Genomic DNA, 22,259 nt, shown 5'->3' with positions numbered 1-22,259 from the left:
CTTTGCCTACTATTTATGGAAGGTGTAATTTACTACCACATCAGTACAAATTTATACACATATTTTTCTTTAGATTTGCTAGCATCTACATCACAGCAGGTTAAAAACATTATTGTTTGATAGAAGAATGCTTCTCTAAAAGCTTACTCATGCAAGACCAAGGAATGACATTACTGAAGATGAGAAAAGGGACCAGAGGATATTCTGACTTTCCTTTGAGAGAGGATATTCACAGAACAGTTTTATCATGAGGAAATTCTGTGGAATCAATTTAAATTTCTATGAAATTCAGCACAAAGGCCAGTTATTGCTGTTATGCTGAGACTCTAATGAAGACCCAATTAGCATCAACATGGAAGAAAAAGGCTCTCTCATTTACTAACTCTGTAATTTGTTTATGCTGTGGGAGAAGAATGTGGCTTTTTTGAATCAAAAGAAAAACATATTCATGCTGAGCTGTCAGATGTTTTGAAAAGTACCCTAAAGTACCACATGATAAATGCACAAACACAACCCAAGTTCATTTCAGCAAGAATTCTTACTATTGAGAGGAGTAGTTTATGTTTTGAAACATAGGAGAGCAAAGAGTTGGCTTCACTCAATTAAGTACTTGTTTTCTGTTCATTTTTAACATATTCCAAATGTAGCATCTCATGCTAAAAGTAGTGTCCATTTTATAATCTTATAATATTTCAATGAGAAACTAACACATTTTATTTTATTTGGGGGTCATAGAAAGATACTCTTGGAATGAAGTATCTGCAATATAATAGATGTCTGAAAAAAACAGGAAATGAAATCTTATTTAGAAGGACCATTAAAAGTGGAAAATCTTTCCTGGTTTCTAATTTTTTGATACCAAAAAAGAATACTTTGGCTGGACACTGGATAATATATTTAATGTCATTGGGCAAACGGTTCAGTTACAAACACTTTTGCATTTCACCATTAGACAATAATGTTACAAATTTAGAAAGAGAAATGGAGTTTCTTGAAGATAACAAATACAATCTATAATACTGGAGCTAAGCTTACCAGAACAGTCACCACACGGAGAACCACCCCACGCATGTTATTCTCCAGTTTTTTGTCTGTCAATGAACCGTTCAGACCCGTGACAGGATTCCAGCAGCCAAGCTAAAAGAGAAAATGACATTAGTCACCTTTCTGCTTGACAAACAATTGCGGTCACCTGTGTATGAACCTTTTTGAAGACTGTGAATAGGATGACTCTTGGAAATATTGGGATATAAAGGTTGAAGTACAGGTTTTCCTTCTTTGATTGCAAATGAAGCAATCACACATGCAATTTTCTTATTTTAAATACCATTATATCGTACAGTCAATGACAGTAGTCAACATAAGATGCTTTAGCCTTGCTGATGAGGCTATAACCCTAATGAGGAACCTTTACAAATAACTCTAATAGAATTTGGGCTCAGTGATACACGACTTAGAAAAAAATAATAGCTCACATAATTCTAACACAATGTCTGTTTTAACACATTGTTTTTTCTTGGAAAACAATTTAGATTTTTAAAAAAGTTATATTAGGTTTAATTCGATTTATGCTTCTTTAAAAATAGTAAAAGTATGACAATTTATTTCTAAGGTGATTAAAAGAACCATTTACAGATGATAAAAAGAAACATTCATGTGACTTGCTTGTTGTAGGATTTACAATATATAGCACACATAAAACCTAATTTACCTACTTTCTCTGTTTCAGAACTACCCATTTTCATGGGGTTACTTTGGCAAGAGATTTTCCCTTAAGGCCTTTCAATGATTCACTGCTTTTTAATCTCCAAAATATCCTTTCCTTACACCCCTGTGTACCTAGCTCTGGTAATATCCAAATGTGGGCACTACTAGTTTCAGGATTAGTGCCTATAAATCTGGATGGAATGAAAATTGATGTCTCTCAGTTCAGAGACAGGGAATAAGAATGAGATGATGTGACTAGAATCCCTGGAAAGCTGCTCAGGCAGCTAAGCTGCAAAAAGAATATTCTCATGCAAGTCTGGGGAGGAATGTGATGCTTCTCTTCACTGCTGGCTCCCTGGACCTTCAGCTGCAGAAACCTATTTCAAATTCACTCAGTAGGAATGTTAAAGGATCTTTAGCTATTTCAAGGATAAATTTGATTAGTTCAATGGTTATGAGGTCACTCGGCTCTTTATATTCTTATGTCCTGACTACTGTGATTTATTTTCTTATATTGCATTCTATTTATCATTCTGCAAAAGCACAAAATGTCAGCAGACCCCCTCACTTGGCCCTTTTGATCATAGACATGGAGTTGGAAGCAACCTCAGACATGGTTTAGTCTAACCGACTCATTTTAGATATAGGAAATTGAGACATAGATAGATGCAGTGCTTTGCTTAAAGACACACCAGTGACCTGGCTTTAGTCATTGAGTCCATAAGCATTTATAAAGTCCCTGTGTTCTAGGCACCATGATAAATACATTTTCTTTCAAGTACATCCCTTCAGAGGTAGCTAGGTGGCACAGTAGATAAAGCACTGGCCCCAGATTTAGGAGGACCTGAGTTCAAATCTAGCTCAGATGCTTGACACTTACTAGCTATGTGACTCTGGGCAAGTCACTTAACCTTCATTGCCCCGCAAAAACAAAAGAAAACAAAAAAATTAAAAATCAAGTGCATCCCTTAAAAAATGATGTGTATACTCTATTTTCTGTTCCTCAAACACCCCAAAACATCTCCCTTCCCAAAAATACTAAATTAGGAGAAAAAAAGAATCATCTCCTGCTGTAGCAAGGGGGAAAAGATGGTCCTGACATAAGCAAATCCTGCATTTTCCATATTAAAATATTATGGAGATTCAACAGTAAAAGCGCATTAAATATATTCAGTGGTATGTCATTCTTAGTTACATACAAAGTCTAATTAGAACTTAGATTCAATTAACAAATCAAAATGTGTTGAAAGTCTAATTATAAAAACTATTGTAGTACTCTAGCCAAATTTAAAACCTTATGAAAATTCCGAAGAGCTTTGTTCTCTTCAGAGGTCAACAAAAGTCCTTTAATTATGTTCATTAATGTACACCTTTAAAAAAAATAATAATTACTTTTCATGAGGAATTCTTTTTAGAACAACTAATGTTGGTGAAATAGGGAACTGTGATTTTACTTATCCAATTTCCTAATTCGCTGTAGGATTTTTTCAATGATGCTAATTTAGTTCTAAATTTAATGAATACTTCACATAATGCCATCTCATTCATGATACATATGCTCAAACTTGGCAAAGTAAATAAGACTAATTTTTCCAATTGGAATGGTTTTATATGTTAGGGGAAATTTGAAAACTTGCCTAAGTAAATCACATTTTAATGGTGCCAACTTAAATTTAGCATTTTGGTATACAGATGAGCCAAAATATTTATTGCTAAAACTAGTGATGCATCTTATTAAGAAATTTGTTTTAATACGTAGTTTGGCCAATAATTTTATGAAATCCAATCTTGTTCTCTTTTGTTTTGTCTCAACATGGGTATGGGGAGCCCCCTGTTGTCAAAACTTCCTTCACTGATGTACAGCAACAACTCCTCCTAGTCTTATAGAGGTGCCTAGGACACCGAGAGAGGTTAAGTTCCACATTAATCATGTCCAAAAATATTTCTCTCATTCTCCATTCTGAGTCCTTTGGGAGGTTTTTCTTTCATTTGTTCTCTAGGATCACGGTTGGACATTATGATAATAATAGTTCAAAACAATAGTTTTCCATCACATTTAGGTACCTTAACTTAGCCATCTGTTTCCCAAAATGTGGCACCCCCTCAGGTACTCATTGCTTGCCACCTCACAAAGAACTATACATATATATATCCTTAGAGTTTGATTTGCTGAGGACTAATCCTCATTGTATGTATATACCCTCTAAATTTCCTTCCCCCTCCCCACCCCAGCCTTTTCCCTTTCCCTTCTACTTTTCTTTGGAGTGAAATATATCTTTGTACTTTCTGTATATGTGTGGGTGTTGGTGTATCCTTTGTGTGTGTATTCTTTCTTTTGCACAATACAGATGACAATGAAGTTCAAGTGTCAGCCACTCCCCATCACGCACCCTTTTCCTTTGTTTGCATAGATTTTCTACTTGCACAGTCTGATTACATAAGAAAAATTTCCCTAAGATTTCCCCTCCCTGCTCTCTGGAAATGTATTTTTCTAACCTTTTCTTTCCATTCTTAATATCATCAAGACATAACAAAATCACTCAGAAGCCTTGTCTCCTTGGATTTCTTTTCTTGAGGTATTGCTCCTTGTGCTGTTCCAAGATCTCAGGCTAGTGGCCTGGAAGTTTTCAGTGCTCCCCAAATGGTCTGATTCAGGGCAAAGTCCTTGCTGTCCCTCTGGTCTTAGCTCTCCAAATTCCTTACCTGTGTCTGGGCTTGAGCAAAAATATATTCACTGGACTCAGCCTCTATTAGCCACCTGGAAAACTCTTTTGGTTCAAAGTGACAGAAGTGTAGACTCCCCTTTCACCTGAAATTCCTCCTCTGGTTTTCCTTTGCAGACTGGGCTAGATGCTAGAAATGAGACTCTACACTGAACCTTGTATCTGAGTTATGGTATACTGAGACAAAGGAAAAGCCTGAAAGACTGTTTCTGGGTAATTAATAATCTATTAATTAGGCTAACTGATAATCAATAAATTGGTAGTCAGTTCTTTCTCTTGGTAACCAAAGACAAAACCATGGAGACCCCTGAATGCAGAAATACCTTTAGAAAAAGGGGACCCCTGGAAGGTGAAAATCAATCCTGATTGTTAAATAATTAATGAAGCAGTGGACAGATGAATGAGGAGGTAAGCTAAAATCTCCAGCTCCTTCTCCTGAGGACATGACTTAATCAAGAGACTCAGCAGCCTCCATCAGTCTGGACAAAGGAATCCATCTCTACCCAGACCACTCTGGCTTGTTTTCTCCTTCATGAGCTAGGTTCCCCTAGACTGCATTGAAGAGATACAAGGACTTGTTTTAGGGCTGGAATTCACCTAGATTAGATTTTGTTTATGCTATGAATAAAAGTATGGTCTCCTAGTTGGGTGGGATCCTGTTCAAGATCTAAGAACCCTGAAGAAGATTAGGCCAATCTCATCTATCATCTTTGGTCTTCAGAGACTGGCTAAATGAACTATAGGAACTAGTCCTTGAATGAGGAAATAAAAAGGAAAAACCTCAACCCTAATTTAATAGTTGGCTATTAATATAACAGAAAAAAATATTACTTCTCTCAATACCATCTCATTAACCTCAGTGGGAGATTCTTGTTCAGGAGGGAGAGATTTTTATTTTTCTTTATTTTTGGTGAGGCAATTGGAGTTAAGTAACTTGCCCAGGGTCACACACCTAGTCAGTGTCAAGTGTCTGAGGCTAGATTTGAACTCAGGTCCTCCTGAATCTAGGACCCGTGCTCTATCTACTGCACCACTTAGCTGCCCCAGGACGGAGAGATTTAAGGCAGTATTTTATTCAAGTGATTTTTTTTCCTTTTAGTCAATGTATAATAAACACAATCTTGTATTATCTATATCTTTCAGTCAACTGCATGGTTGTAAAATGGTTGATTATTAATTTTTAAGACAGTACATGGCAGGGACAAACAAGCATAGGCTATATAGAGAGTAAGGTTTGAGGTCTCCACCCCACTATTGTTTGGAATGGTCTTCTAAATGCCACTTCCACCTGGGCATCTTAACCTTGATTTTCTGACTTGTCAGTTCTCCTTGGACTCCCCCTTTCCATCCCTATCATGCAGCTGAAATAAAGTTTTGTTTAAATGGGGAAGGGCTAAAAGGTAAGAAGGACATTATAATAAAAGAAGCTTGCGTAGAATAATTTTGCACACGCACATACAAATTTCACTCAAGTTCAAATTTGTACCTTAATGTAGCAATTTCATTAGCTTACTCCTTTTAAATCTTATTACTCTGACTTCTTTTCTTTTAAAGAAGTTTCCCTTTCTTGCTTACTTTCTCTTTCTTTTCTTTCTTTCTTCCTTCTTTCCTTTCTTTCTTTCTTTCTTCCTTCCTTCCTTCCTTCCTTCTCTCTCTCTCTCTCTCTCTCTCTCTCTCTCTCTCTCTCTCTCTCTCTCTCTCTCTCTCTCTCTTGCTCTTTTTACTTTTTTTTGGTGAGGCAATTGGGGTTAAGTGACTTGCCTAGGGTCACACAGCTAGTAAGTGTTAAGTGTCAGAGGCCGGGTTTGAACTCAGGTCCTCCTGAATCCAGGGTGGGTCCTCTATCCACCGCACCACCTAGCTTCCCCCCCCCCCCTTAATGAGGCAGAAAACTAAAGGTAGTAAGACCTATAATGTCTCATGACACCATCTTCTCAGGTATGAGGACTCCCAAAGCAACAAATAACAAAAATGATTTTGCAGTATTTCAGGTAGGAAAAATGAGATTCTTTACTTCCCATAGCTTGGCTATGTATAATTTAAAATGGATTTTGAATGAAGGATAATTCTATTTCCTTTCAATTAATATATATTGATCTACATTATTTTCTGCTTACTGCATAAAGTCATTAAAGAACTCTTTTTAAATGTTTAATGTTTTAATTATTTCCTTCATTGGAGCTTTGGCAATAATTATCTTGTAATGTTTGCTAAAAATCAATGAAATATCTTGTGTTCAACACTCTGGTTCGTATATTTGAATGAATGTAATAGTTCTATCTGTCTTCATGTATGATACTGGGTATGCTATTGAGTTGTGAGTGTGTATTTACACACATATATATACACATATATGTATACACACACACACACACACACACACATATATATATATATGTCATTTTTTTATCAATAGCATTTTTACTTATCATTTGGCCATAGGCACTACATGATAACTTTTCACACTTTGGCTATCCGTAGCTATTTTACAGAGTTACAAAGTCTATATGGCAGAAGTGATAGAGTTCTGGCTTATAGTCTGAAAAACCTAGGTTCAAATCCTGCTTCTTATATTAACTGGACATGAACCTGGCTGAGCCATTTAACTTCTATGTGCTTCAGGTAGTTCCTTGAATGACCATGAATATTCTATTTTAAGAAAATAACAACTATTTTCTATGTTCCTTAAATTTATTATCTTGTACTCATATGGGAGAAAGAAATGCTAACTTGCTTTGTTGCCTACTCATGTGGCTGCTTTATCTACTTCCATTTGATCACCACAGTGAGGATAGAAACTATATCTGAATAAAAAGGGCATATAATTAAAATATGTACTAGAAATTTTTTTTCTAGTTCCCACTGGCTACCCATGCCCCCCCCAAAAAAGATCCAATCTAAAGAGGAATCACAAACTAAAAATAAAGCAATTATATCTCTCACCCCTGGACAAAAAACAAAAAATCAAGAAGTCCAACAAGGTAACAAGCTTATGAGTTAATGATGGAGAATGTGATCCATAAATTGTTCATTCAGCACTCCACCCCCATAAGCTTTCATGCATCTATCTGGCAAGGAAATTTCCTGATGATTGTCTACTAGCTCATGCGACCTCTTCCCTTACCTCAGCAGTAAATCCTGTAGCAGTAAGCAGCCAATCATAATTCTTCCAGGGCAGATGAGAAGGAGAATTAAGTATAATAGGTATGGATGTGTGAGTGCCTGGAACTATGGTCTGCCTGGGACAGCCACGACCAAATCAGAGGGTAACTCTTATGTTAGACAACAAGGCTGCAGAACCTCTTTCTAGAAAACCCATCTGACCATACTCTAAGCCTGTAGAAAGTAGTAAACATTGATTTTACCTAAACAGAGGAAAAGAGAATAAAGGGCATAGGATCAGGGGACTAACATGTGGGACAGAACTGGGCCTGAGGGAAAGGAGACTGGTATCCACCTAGAGCCAGTCCTACCACTCCAGAAGTTACTTGGAGCAGAGAACAAACCCAAAGAAAAGTAAATTCCCCAACATGAGAAGAATCTGATGTAGCTTTGAGGTTCAACTCTGGGAGTAAACCCACTACTCTAGGGTGAGGATTCAGATAGTCACTGAAAGGAGAATATCATGAACAAAGATTAAAATTCCTAAAGATATTAGAAAACAAACATAATTAAAATAAGCAGATAAATCAATAGGGAATGTACTTAAAATAAACAGAGGGGAAGATGCGAAATGTCTTCTAAAAATTTTAACTATCTCTAAATAAATGTTGCAAGAAAAAGGAAATTGACCCTGCACCTGATGAAATAGAGAACTCTTTGAATCTCCAAGAGAACACAGAACCACAGCAAGGTGTTCAAGATATAACTCAGAACCTTTAGAGAACTTAGATGAAAAAAAGTGCCAGAATTTAGGACTTTGCAGCAGAAACAACTAACAGAATAGGACAAAATTGAATCCATAATTACTCGTATCTCCAAAGAAGTAAAAGATAAAACAACATATTGGCAATACAAATACACTGAATCAAAGGAAAAGGTGGAAGAGAAGTTAAAATCAATAATGCTAAAAAAGAAAATATAACTTCTATTCAAGAAAAAAATATTATTCCTAAAATCAAGATGGCCTAAGAAGTCAAAAAACTTGAAAGCTATAATGCAAGGAACAGTAGCAAAAACATCCATATGATTTCTGGATTTTAAAAAAACTAGTAAAGTTCCATCAAAAGAACCCATAGATCTCCTACAGAAAAACAAACAAACAAAAAAAACCAACTATACATCAAAGTGCAATACACATAGTGGTTAAATTTCAAAATTCCAATGACAAAGAGTAAGTTCTATAAGAAACCAGGAAAAATACTTTCAAATATAAAGAAAAGAAAATTCAAATAACACAAGACTACTTTGGATCACCAGAAATCATCAAAGAAAATCATGTTCTGAAAAGTAAAGGAGCTCAAGATGTAACCCAAAATGACATGCCCTGAAAACCTAAGAGTTGTTTTAATTTGCTTTTCTCTGATCAACAGCAATTTAGAACATTTTTCATATGATTATAGAAAGCTTTGATTTCTTCTGAAAACTGCATGTTCAAATCTTTTGACCATTTATTAATTGTGGAATGGCTCTTACTTTGTAAAAAAAAAATAGACTTAGGTCCCTATATATTTGAGAAATAAGACCTTTATCATAGAAATTTTCCCTTCATAATTTTTTATATTACTTCATTGTCTATGGTACTTTTTAGGAAAATGTAGTTTCCTTGCTTATCTCTTTTAAGTCTATTTTTGCTTTTGCTTTGTCTGAGATGATGATTGCTACCTCTGCTTTTTTCACTTCAGAATAATAGATTCTGCTCTAACATTTTATTTTAATTCTGGGTCTATTTTCTGTTTCAAGTATATCTCTTCCAAAAAAAAAAAATTTGAATCTCTTTAGGGGCAGCTAGGTGGCGCAGCGGATAGAGCACCAGCCCTGGAATCAGGAGAACCTGAGTTCAAATCTGGCCTCAGACACTTGACAACTTACTAGTTGTGTGATCCTGGGCAAGTTACTTAACCCCAATTGCCTCACCAATAAATAAATAAATAAATAAATAAACAAACAAACAAATAGATAAATAAATAAATTAACAAACAAACAAACAGATAGATAGATAAATAAATATATAGATAAATGAATGAATGAATAAATAAGTAAGTAAATAAATAAATAAAAACAATTGAATCAAGTATATCTCTTGTAAACAACATGTTTTTGGATTCTGATTTTTAATACATTCTGCTATCTATTTCTGTTTCAGTTATGATTACTATTTTTCTCCATCCTTCTTCTGTTTATTCTTTATCTTTATATCCTATCCCTCTTCAAAAATCTATTTTGCTTCTTACTCCTATCTCCCTTAATCTTCCCTCCCGCTTTTCATCCCCACCCCATATTTCTTATCTTCTTCCCTTCCTATTTCCTTATTGGGTGAGAAAGATTTCTTTGCTCAACTTAGTGTGTATATGTATTCTTCCCTCTTTGAATCAATTCTGATGAGAATGAACTTCAAACATCCCCCCCTTCCTATTTTCCCCACCACTATAAAAGTTCTTTCTTGCATATTTTTTTACGTGAGAAAATTTTCCCTATTCTACATCTCCCTTCTCCCTTTTCCCTATGCATCCCTCATTTTTTCCCCTTGATTTTTAAATGAGGTCATCCCAACATTATCAACTTACATCCATGCCCTCTGTCTTTGCAGCCTCCTTTTACCTGCCCTACTAACGATAAAGTTCTTAGGAGTTACATGTGTATCATTTTCCCTGATAGGAATAGAAATAGTTTAACTTTCTTGAGTCCTTTATGATTACTCTTTCATGTTTACCTTTTTATGGTTATCTCAAATCTTCTATTTGAATGTCAGATTTTCTATTCAGCTCTGGTCTTTTCATCAGGGATTTACAGGATTTAGTACTGGAAAGGCCTTTAGGGGTCATCAAGGAGAATAAGAAGCAGGCCAAGAAGGACTCAAGAAGAAAAGGGAAGATGAAGTAGGATAAGCAGAAAAAAGAGAAGGGCTTCATGAGGAAAATTAGTTATTAAGATAAGAGGGAATGATGTAAATAAAACCAATTGTTGAGAAAAGTTTAAAGTGTGGAGAGAGGATGGAAAGGAAACTGAGCATGGATGTAAAGGAACAAAGAGAAGCTAAACAGAAGCCAAGGAGGGGACATCTTATCCCCTTGGAGCTACTGTTTTTTTTTTTTTTTTCTACAGGTAGTTTCTAACAAGAAAGACAAAGATGAGAGACCTCATTTACAAGCAGTATAGAGAACAAGGGGAACGTTCTAGTCACCCAAATAGTACAATGTCTCTATTTCTTTCAGAACCAAATGACTACCATTTATACTCAAAGTGCAGGCTGGGTTTTTTCTTCAAAGAGATCATAAAGGACTCACAAAATGCCTTTTGGCTCTCAAGGTTATGAGGGACCATTCCTATTTCTCAAAAAATAGAAAGGCTTCAGGATGAAAACAAAGAAAACATTCTAAAAATGTAGAGGGGTATTCTGACATGGGTCAAGAGACTGGAAGGCAAGAGAATATCACAAAGAGGAGAAAAGTTATTTAACCTTTGTAGTTAAAAAACTTATTTGAAGTCCTTTACAAAGAGAAAGGGGCTATATGCTCTGAAGGGGAATTAGCTATCTGCCCTCCAAGAAAAGATAATATAGCCCAGCAGGTGCTGACACTTGAGATATAGTCCTAGAAGGTCATAGGAAAAAGAAAAAAAAAGTAAAGGTGTCTTCTAAAAAGAACCTATATCAACCTGAAAATTAAAACAGAAAGGTTTGCTATATTCCTGGAATGTATATCCAAGATGTGACAGAGAATTTCCCAAGAATCATGAAAACATTGTTTGTACCCACTTGTGATTACTCATATGGGAGGAAACAATATCACCAAAAGAAAATTAGAACTCAATGCTAAAGGTTCTTGCCCTTCACAAGAAACTGATGATTTGAGGGTCAATAGTTGTATTTTCTAAAAATGCACAGGAAGGTGGGCTAGTTGTACCATATCTTAAGCTATACTACAAAGCTGCAGTCGTCCAAACTATTTGGTACTGGCTAAGAAATAGAGGGGTGGATCACTGGAATAGGTTAGGCACAAGAGACACAATAGTAAATGAGCACAGTAATCTACATTTTGTTTTTTAGAATATATTTTTTAAATTAAAAATTTTTTTTTAGTGAGGCAATTGGGGTTAAGTGACTTGCCCAGGGTCACACAGCTAGTAAGTGTTAAGTGTCTGAGGCCACATTTGAACTCAGGTACTCCTGATTCCAGGGCCAGTGCTCTATACACTGTGCCACCTAGCTGCCCCCCAGTAATTTACATTTTGATAAACCCAAAGACTCCAGCTTTTGGGATAAGAATTCACCATTTGACAAAACCTTCTGGGAAAACTGGAAGATAGTATGGCAAAAACTAGGCATAGACCAACATCTTACAATGTATACCAAAATAAAGTCAAAATGGGTAAAAGATTTAGACATAAAGGATGATACCATAGGTAAATTAGAAGAGGAAGGAATAGTTTACCTCTCAGATCTATGGAGGCAAGAAGAATTTATAATCAAACAAGAAATAGAGACTGTTATGAAATGCAAAATGGATCATTTTGATTACATTAAATTAAAAAAGGTTTTAAACAAATAGAAACAATGCAATCAAGATTAGAAGGAAAGAAGAAAACTGGGAAACAATTTTTACAGCCAGTGTTTCTGATAAAGGCCTCATTTCTAAAATATATAGAGAACTAAATCAAATTTATAAGAATCCAAGTCATTCCCCAATTGAGAAATGGTCAAAGGATATGAACAGGCAGTTTTCACATAAAAAAATCAAAACTATCTATTGCCATATGAAAAAAAAATGCTCTAAACAACTATTGGTTAGAGAAATACAAATTAAAACACCTCTGAGGTACCACCTCACACCTATCAGATTATTTAATATGGCAAAAAGGAAAATAATAAATGTTGGAGAAGCTGTGGAATAATTGAAACAATAATGAATTGTTGGTAGAGCTGTGAATTGATTCATTTTGGAGAGCAATTTGGAACTATGCCCAAAGGGCTATGGGGCTGTACATACCCTTTGACCCAGTAATACCACTACTAGGTCTGTATGCCAAAAAGATCATAAAAAAGGGAAAAAAGACCCACAGGTATCAAAATATTTGTGGCAGCTTTGTGGTGGCAAAGAATTGGAAATTGAGAGGATGCCCATCAATTGGGGAATGGTTGAACAAGGTGTGGTATATGAATGCAATGGAATACTATTGTGATGGAAGAAATGATGAGCAGGCAGATTTTAGAAAAATCTGAAAAGACTTAAGCAGACTGATGCTGAGTGAAGTGAGCAGAACCAGGAGAACATTGTACACAGTAACAGCAACATTGTATGATGATCTATTGTGATGGACTTAGCTCTTTTCAGCAATACAATGAGCCAGGACAATTCCAAAGGATTGATGATGGAAATGTTCTCCACATCTGAATGCAGATTGAACCATACTATTTCTACTCTTTTTTTATTTTTGAGGTTTTTCCCTTTTGTTCTGCTTCTTCTTTCACAACATGACGAATGCAGAAATATATCTCATGTGATTGTTTATATATATATAAAACCTATATCAGATTGTTTTGTGTTTGGGGGAGGGGGGAAGAAAGGTAGGGAGGGAGAAAAATTTGGAACTAGAAATATTATTTTAAAAAATCTTGAAAATTAAAAAAAATATGATTAAGGGGGCAGCTACGTGGTACAGTGGATAAAGCACCAGCCCTGGATTCAGGAGGACCTGAGTTTAAATCTGGCCTCAGACACTTGACACTTACTAGCTGTGTGACCCTGGGCAAGTCATTTAACCCCAATTGCCTCACCAAAAAAAAAATATGATTAAGATTAAAAAAAAAAAGTTGTATTTCCTTTACTCTTGTCAATTGTAGGCAAGAATTGGAGAAGAGAGTAACACATATAGAAAGAAAACAGTATAAATGGAAAAAGAATGATATCTAAATTTCATGTATAGTCATTCCCTGGAGCTACTGTGCCAGCTCCCAATTCTCACTGGCAAGCTGGGTTCCCAGAGGGTAGTTACTCTTCTCCTCAGGGTTCTAGGAGATTGTAAAAGAATAAGGTATATCTTTCTAAAGCCTCCCATTGGTATGCTTCCCCCAAGATTTTCACTCGGTATCATTTAACCTACTTTATATTTTGGTGTTAGAAATGAGTATTGAGTTCTTAAGGGGGAAATAGGGAGGAAGGATGAGAATTTGGAACCCGAAGTTTTAAAAATTGATGTTAAGGGGCAGCTAGATGGTGCAGTGGATAGAGCACTGGCCCTGGAGTCAGGAGTACCTGAGTTCAAATCCGGCCTCAGACACTTAACACTTACTAGCTGTGTGACCCTGGGCAAGTCACTTAACCCCAATTGCCTCACTAAAAAAAAAAAAAATAATAATAATAATTTGATGTTAAAATTTGTTTTTTTTCATTTAAGATAGGGAAAAACTACATAAATGAATGAATGAATGAATGAATGAATGAATGAATGAATGAATGAATGAATGAATAAATAAATAGAAAGAAAAATTAAAAAAAAAGAAATGAGTAGTTACTAATGTTATTTAGTATGAACAGTTATTGGAAACCATCTTAGGCTCTTCTTTGCTTCCCCTCCTCTCCCAAGTATCTTCCTTTCAGGGATTTACCTAGAATTGTATATTTCTTTATTTTCATTCCTCTCAAATTTTCTCTATCTATTCCACTTTGCTGTCTAAAATGTGTACTCCATAGGCAACAAATTTGCTTTCATTTTAAAACTTTCCCTTTCTCGCTCCTTCCACCATCCAACTGTCTCTGAGACATGGCTCTCTCCAGTGGATGGACATTCGGGCTTTCCCCACCCCAGCCCAAAAGGAACTTTCATTGTCAGGTGGTCACTGCACCTACCCTCTATAAAAGCTTTGGACTTGGTTCTCTAAGGAGAAAGATGTCTCTAAACCATCTCCATCTCCTCTCCTTGAGGCTAAGTCTCTGACTTCCCTCTTGGTCATTTTAATTCTAATTGGACTGTGTGTAAGATTGTAATTCTTTATGTAGGAATACCTACGGATGGATCCCCACCACCTATTTCCCCCATGACATGGAGGATTGGGGGATGAGAGAGGGGTGATTCCAGAATGAATTGTTGTCATGGTAGAATAGGAGAGGGGATACAACAGCTGGATCTAATGGCTGTCCCTTGGCTGTCTCATGGTTGAGGCAGGTAAGGTGAGAGCTTTAAGAATTCCAACTCTGGTGTTATTTTATAAAACTTTTACCTTGTGTATTGTTTCTGTCTTTCTGTCATTGATTCAGCTTTAATTACTATAGATTTGACATTACTTCTTTTGAGGGTGTTAGTTTGTAAGAATTTTGCTGAAAACAGTTCCTCCAGCATCTTCTTGATCACATCTGATTCCATAATTCTCTAATGAACTGTTCTAGGAACATCAGTCATACCCATGAAAGTGAATAATGAGTTTCCCTCTTAAAATTCCTGAATTGCTTCCAGCATATGTACTGCAATCTGCCATTGCAATCAGCGTAGCCAATGCCTTTGTCTAGCTCACTATGCACTTTTCCTTTCAGCTTCTGTGCTGATGAGATCGCAGGTGCATGTGCTAATGCTAGGAACATAGCACTTGTATTCCAGAGGTCACTGGGAATTATGAGACAACTGCATATGCCTCTTGACATCCTTACAAGTTGTGAAGCAATTAATTCTTTGGTTGTAAAGAATTGAAGTATTAATGTAATCAAGTCTCAGATGGGTCAGAAACCAGCCACTTCTTTTCATTGTGCATAATGAAAAAGATCAGCATATTTTTTTAAATGAGGAGGTATCTTTGTTTATTTGTCTCCCTGAGAGGTCTGAACCTGATTTAGTTTTCAAGACCTAAACACTATTTCCAGTGTATACTAGCATTGACAACAAATGGCCACTATTATGATTTATTTTTATCAGTGATAGGAACTGTGGGAATAGCTCAGTGGGTCACAGAGATATAAAGGATAAATGAGAATGGACTTCTGGTTCCTACTGGCTCCAATACTGTACAAATCATTTATTGATATGAGTTGTTGAGCAGTAACGTAGTTATGATTGCCAGATGAACTAATTGGCATTCTATAACTACAGTATTTTTGTTGTAGTATCATGCAGTGTAGGCTTTCTTAACTTGTCTTTAAATGAACTTTTAAAAACATTTTGATAACTGTATTTCAGTATAATTTGTTTGATTTGTGTCATGTATTTTCTTTGACACATTTAAAAATAGTAATTTTGAGAAAGGGCCCATGGGCTTCCCTAGAATACAAAAGGGCTCCATGACACAAAATAAGATTAAGAACTCCTGACATAGTAGAATTGGAGTTATAATCAACTGTAATCACAAGGAAGGACTGTGTAGACAAAACAACCACAACACTATAAAACAAAAACTTCTCACCCTTCAAAAAGCTTACATTCTATTGGGAGAAAAAATATATACATAATGCATACATATGTATGTATATGTGCATATAACATACGTATGCACATTTAATATATAAAATGTGAACAAAATAATTTCATAAATACAGTGGTTTTTTGTCAGTAGCCAGAAAGAATATTAGAGGCAGTCACATTCTAGCACCCTTCCTACAGTACCACAAGATCCATAAATTGTATGCCTGTGCTATCTTTCATTTTCTCTTCTATGGCTGCTGACACAACAAAATTGCCTATTTGCTGCTAAATTAATGAGAAACAAAATGTAAAGCCTGATGCCAATAAGCCCTAAGTACAGTATGCAAATCACTTTGTAAACCTTACATTTATATAGCCTACTCTTAGAAGGCAGCCAGGTGGATAAATGGATGGAACTCTGGGCCTTGAGTCAGGAAGACCTAAGTTCAAATCCAGCTTCAGATACTTAGTAGCTGTTTGACCCTTGGCAAATCATTAATCTCTGTTTACCTCAGCTTCCTCAACTGTAAAATGGGGTTAGTAACGGCAGAAGGGTTGTTGTGAGGATCAAATGTAGATAGTATCTGTAAAGCAAATAATGCGACATAGATACTATTGGTTAAAAAAAAAGGTCTAATTATAAAGTGCTTAGCAAATATCTGCCACATAAGTGTTATATAAGTGTTAGCTATTATTATCATTATTATGCTTAGCACAGTGCCTGACACAGGATAAGTGCCATATAAATGCTTATTCCCTTTCCTTTCTTCCATCCTTTCACCTATCACTGTTTTTCACAAAGATTTGATAATCAATATATGTATATGCATGTGTGTACATATGTGTATATATGCATATACACATACACATATACACTCATGCACACACACACACACACACACACACACACACACATTTGTATACTTAGGATTCACCTCAGTATGGCCCCCATCTCAGTTACAACAAGGTCATGGTACCACTGGGGTTAGTGTTCTATTCAAATTCACAGCTCTTCTCACCTAAGGCTCTCTTCAAATCAGACCTAAACAGATGATGTATGATTCATAGCAAAATAACAATGAAATAGAATAGCAAGTTATTATTAATAAGGAAATGAAATAAACATTAATGAGGCTTGTGCTTACTCCCAAATGTCTGCCAGCCCAAGTGTCTCTGTCTCCCACCATAGGAAAGGGACAAATCCATTAATTCACAGAAAGGCACTAAGAGAACTTTCCCTAATGGATATTTTAGGAGTTTGGATTCTCAGCCAAGTGATAAAAGAAGATTGTAGAGATTGCTGTCATTTTTTCATGGTGTAACAACAGCATTTTGCCATGTGTTGACCTTTATTAGTACTGTAGCCACCAAGCATAGTAGTCCTGGCATGGTCTAGATGTGGTTACCATTTTTTCCTCCTCTTCACTCCTCTATACTCCCCCCCCCAATACCTCCACCATGAATTTCCTGCAGTCTTTTAAACACAGTGTACTGGAAATGCACTTGCCTAAGCAGGGTGTGTACTTTTGTTACCACAATGTACAGCCCCAGTATAGACTTCTGGAAGTTGTAGTCCAGAGAGATTTTTCTCCAATTAAACCACTCTGTGCCCTAAAAACTATGAGAAGAAGGGGTATATACCCCTGCATCACTATAAACAAAGGGACAAATTGCTACCATATAATGGTGGGGATGGAGAGGAACTTCTAGTAGTCCTAACCTTGGACAGGTCTCAGACCATATAATAAAGGTTTGTGGATGAAGACAACCTGGAACAATTTGGGAAAGATCTAGGGAAGGGCTTCTTCCTTTTCTGTGTCATCAACCCCTTTGGCAGCCTGCTGAAACCTGTGGATCTGTTCTCAGAGTAATGTTTTTAAAATGTACAAAATACAATTCAATAAAATTTTTTAAAGCATATACTATGTGCCAGGCACTGTGCTTAGCAAAATGAAATAAATAGGTTTATAAAATACACCAATTTTGTTGAAATACAGTTTATCTGTCTATCTATCATCTATCTATCTATCTATCTATCTATCTATCTATCTATCTATCTATCTATCTATCTATCTATCTATCTATCATCTATTTTTCTACGTATCTATGTATTTATCTACCTACTCCAGCATCTATCTCTATAAAATAAATTCATAGTCTCCAGGAGATGAGTCCCTACAAGTCCATGCAATAAGGCAAATTTGAGCTAAGGTATAAAGGTGGTCTAGGACTTGAAGCTATCAAAGAAAAGTACTCCAGGTACTCAGGAGTACTCAGGTACTCCAAACACTTTTGATTGCCATTAGGACAAATTAGCCCAGTACCTTTCTGTGGATGAATAGATGTGTCCCTCCCCAGATGTGTCAGGGGACAGTAGTGCTATTTTAGGCTAGAGTGTAATGGGAATTAGCATGGTCGGGCAAAATCACAAGAAAAGATATATAAGTGATACAACATGAGATCTACTCAAGGGGATTATATGCTATAGCCTTTGCTTCTGAAACTTATACCCCTCCCCCTCATTCAATCAAATTTTTATACACACACACACACACACACACTACAGAGTTTGGGTGTGAGTTGGATTACTTCTGTCACATTTACTATCAGACAATAAGAATATAAAGGAAATTTATGTTGAAAATTCCAGTATACTTCCAAAGAAAGTATAGGATTTTCAACAGATATGTATTTGATCCTCTAATAACTCATTAGAGAAACTTTTTTGACTTATGTAAAATATTCTTAATTATATGACAATTTATGTGTTCATCTTTCACTTCAATTAAACCAAAAATGTAATAGCACTATGCCAGCAATGAAAATTTACTGAAGAAAAATGACATTGTCCCTGTCCTCAAGGAGTTTATGATTAATCTAGGGAGAGGGGTAAGTAAACATATAGATGTAAATATGATTCAAATTAAACAACACTCAAACACATAGAGGAAATCAAAGGGAGGGCCATGATAGATTAGATGATAAAAGTAGGGATCCCTTCACATTGGGAAGATTTCCTGGAGGAAATAGCTGGCACCTGAACAAGGATTTGGAGGAAGAACAAGATTTTCATAGAGCTAAGGAGAGTGTACTTTCAGGCTTGTGGAAAATCATGTACAAATATGAAGAGATGGGAAGACAGAAGAATGTCTTCTAGGAACCTTGAATAGTACAGTAGTTAATAGAATGCTAGTAGAAAAATGGCTGGGACATCAGATTGGAGCGAACTTTGAATGCTAACCTAAGACTGTACTTTATTTGGTTGACAATAAAAAGCCACTGGAGCGTTCTGTGCAGGTAATTAGGAAGAATACTTTGGTAAGCAGGGTTAATGATGAATCAGAAAGGGCAGAGTATAGAACTATTGATCAGGACTACTGAGCTAAAAAACTTTTTCTTTTTTCTTGAGGGGAGTTGGAAAAAGTATTTCTCTATGATCCATTCTACCTGACATAATGAAGGAACTGTTATATGGATACTCAAGACTTGGCACAAGCTTTCCTGGTTCTCTCAGCAGCCATTGTCTTCTTATCCAAGGTCTGTCTTGGATTGCTATGTGTCTTGCATATATTTATATATACACATGTTGTCTCCCTAATAAAATGTAAGTTTCTTGAAGACAGGGATAGTTTCATTTTTATTTTGGTATTGCTGGCACCTAACACAGTATCTGACATACAAAAGACATTTAACAAGCAAATAAATACATAAATAAATATGTTTGCTGATTGATCTCTAAAAGCAAGAAAATAGCTTTCCCTCAGCACTGTAGATATGAATCAAATGAAAAGTAACAAGGCCATGTAACTTGAATTTTCTCCTTCCTGAAAGCTGCCCACTGCTTCCTCTTTTGACTTTAAGGAGAAGTTTCCCTAGGCTTTTCCCAGGTGTTTTTGGAAAGACAAAAATCCCCATTAACAGTGGAAGGAGAAGAGGGAGTATCTTTGCTTCCTATACGAGATAGGCCAGGAATCCTGAGAGCCCATTCTCATTACCCTTGTCTGTCTATTCTTTCACAGCATGGCATGGACTGGCAGTCTGAGTGGATAAGTGATGACAAGGGCATTAGTAGGAGTGATATAACCCCAATAAGAAATCAGAAGGCCTATTACTTTTCCTGAGCTATTGACTCAAAATAATTCCATCCAATTAGCAAAGGACTTTGTATAGAAATTTCACAGTCATCTGTTTTAAAAGGCTGAAAACCTTTTCTCTCAGAATCTGCTCCTCTTATGCAGTGTTTACACCCCACTTACCTTGCAATTGCTACTGTGTACATTATACTAGTCAGCTTGGGAAAGAACACAAAACAAAAAACACAGTTGTTGAATACTGATCCCTCTAAATGCTAGTGCCTTCCTTCTCTATGTTGCCATTTTTCTAATTTATCTAGGATATAGATTTTTGGGGGGTACAGAGTTGTTGTTTGCATGTTTTCTCTCCCATTAGATTGTGAGTTTCTCAAGAACAGATAGTTTTTTGCATCTCTTTCTATCTCTAGAAGATCAGAACTCTGAAAATCAAACAGAGAAGTTGAGAAATGTAAAGAGGTAAATATGAAAGAGGGGCAGCTAGGTAATAGAGTAGATAGAATAAAGGACTTGGAATTGATGTAGGAGGTGAAAATGGGGTTAACAGAAAAACCTAAGAGCCAAGCTCTAATTCAGATATGAGTTCTGAAAAGGATTCAGACCTCAGTTAATGGATAACTCATAAGTCAGGATGCTAGGTTCTTGTACCCAGAGTAATCAGTACTCATAACAGGAACATAAAAGGGGCAGGTCATATAAATGACAGCCTATAGAAATTTAGACTAGGAATAAATGATAAATGAAGATGTTTTGAAACTAGCTATGGGTATCAGAAAGAGACATGCACAGAAAAGACCATGTCCCCAGATTCACTTTATGATGTGTAAACCCCCAAAACACACCTCCGCAGAAAAAGGTACCCACCTCAGGTTTTGGCTTAGGACCCCAGGAACTCCAAATTAGGATAGGCCCTCCCCTGTACCACCCTAAGGTGGAGATTATTATAATGAATAGGACAAGCCCTCCCCTGTACCTCCCTAAAGTGGAGGTTATTATAATGAGACTGATAATCAATTTATCCATACTATAAATGTAATTGTCTTTTCTTTCACTATTCAAGAGATACCTTTCCACTTTTCTGGTTCTCTTCCTGTGGTCACTCACAGTATTGAAATAAAACTTGGTAAACTGAGTCAATGAGTCTTGTAACTCTTTTGGGATGACTCATTATCAGTTTGACCCCAAATTCCATCCCACATCAGAATCAGGAAGATACATCTTCATGAATTCAAATCTAACCTCAGACATTTACTAGCTCTGTGACCCTGAGTAAGTCACTTAAGTTCAGATTTTTTAAAAAAATAATTAATTTAAAATACAAAAGAAAAAGAGGCTTAAAATAGAAAGGAGAGAGGAAAAGGAATACATGGGTGGGGAGGGGAAGGGGAAGAAAGGTTGAGGAAAAATATATCACAAAATCAGGGTATGCAAGTAGATAAACAAGGCCAGGGTGTAGCAGCTGACACTTGGACTTTACTCTCATCTGAACTGGTCCAAGTAGCAAAGAATACATGTGAACACAAAGGGAGAGAGCTGGGTACAAAAAGACATTTTGTTCAACAGGGAAATAGGAAAATAGAAGATGGGGGGAAAAAAAGAATAAAAGAGGGATCAATCCTAAGGAAAATAAAGACTAAAAATGTATAAAAATATAGCTCTTTCTAAAGTGGCAAAGGAGAGAAATCTTTAAATTGTATAATGGCTAAATGAGTTTTGGTATATAAATGTAATGGAAAATTATTGAGGTATGAAAAATGATGAAGGGGATGCTTTTAGAGAAACCTAGGAAGACTTTTATGAACTGATGAGAAGTGAAGTGAACAGATCCAAGAGAACAATTTATACAATACCAATAATATAGTAAAGACAAACAACTTTGGAAAAATTAGGAACTCTGATTAGCTTAATGAACAACCATTATTCCAGAGGACTAATGATGAAACATTCTACCCACCTTCTGGTAAAGAGGTAAAGGACTAACAGTATAGACTAAGGCATATATGTGTATGTGTGTGTACATAAACATGTATACACACATGCATGCACATGTATACACACATGCATATATATGGCATGTGTGTGTCCAACATATATATTTGTATTTGCTTGACTATATATATTTGTAACAGAGATTTTGATTTTCATTTGTTCTCAATTGGAGAAGAGGATAGTTAAGGTGAGAGAGTCCAAA

At 36.0% G+C, this 22,259-nt stretch overlaps 1 protein-coding gene across 2 annotated transcripts in view; it reads right to left on the bottom strand.

Moving 5' to 3' along the window:
- The window catches only part of GRID2 (glutamate ionotropic receptor delta type subunit 2), a 1,875,262-nt gene that overhangs the window by 456,767 nt on the left and 1,396,236 nt on the right, over positions 1-22,259 (bottom strand). For both annotated transcript variants that reach the window (XM_043971982.1, XM_043971983.1), the window contains one exon: positions 1,036-1,137. In XM_043971982.1, coding sequence (XP_043827917.1) covers positions 1,036-1,137 — 102 coding nt within the window. The remainder of the gene's footprint in view (positions 1-1,035; positions 1,138-22,259) is intronic.

Source organism: Dromiciops gliroides, chromosome 6 (assembly GCF_019393635.1).
Source record: "Dromiciops gliroides isolate mDroGli1 chromosome 6, mDroGli1.pri, whole genome shotgun sequence".
Lineage (NCBI taxonomy): Eukaryota > Metazoa > Chordata > Mammalia > Microbiotheria > Microbiotheriidae > Dromiciops > Dromiciops gliroides.
Note: the sequence above shows the minus strand (reverse complement) of the source record. Positions and strands in the feature narration are given on the sequence as shown.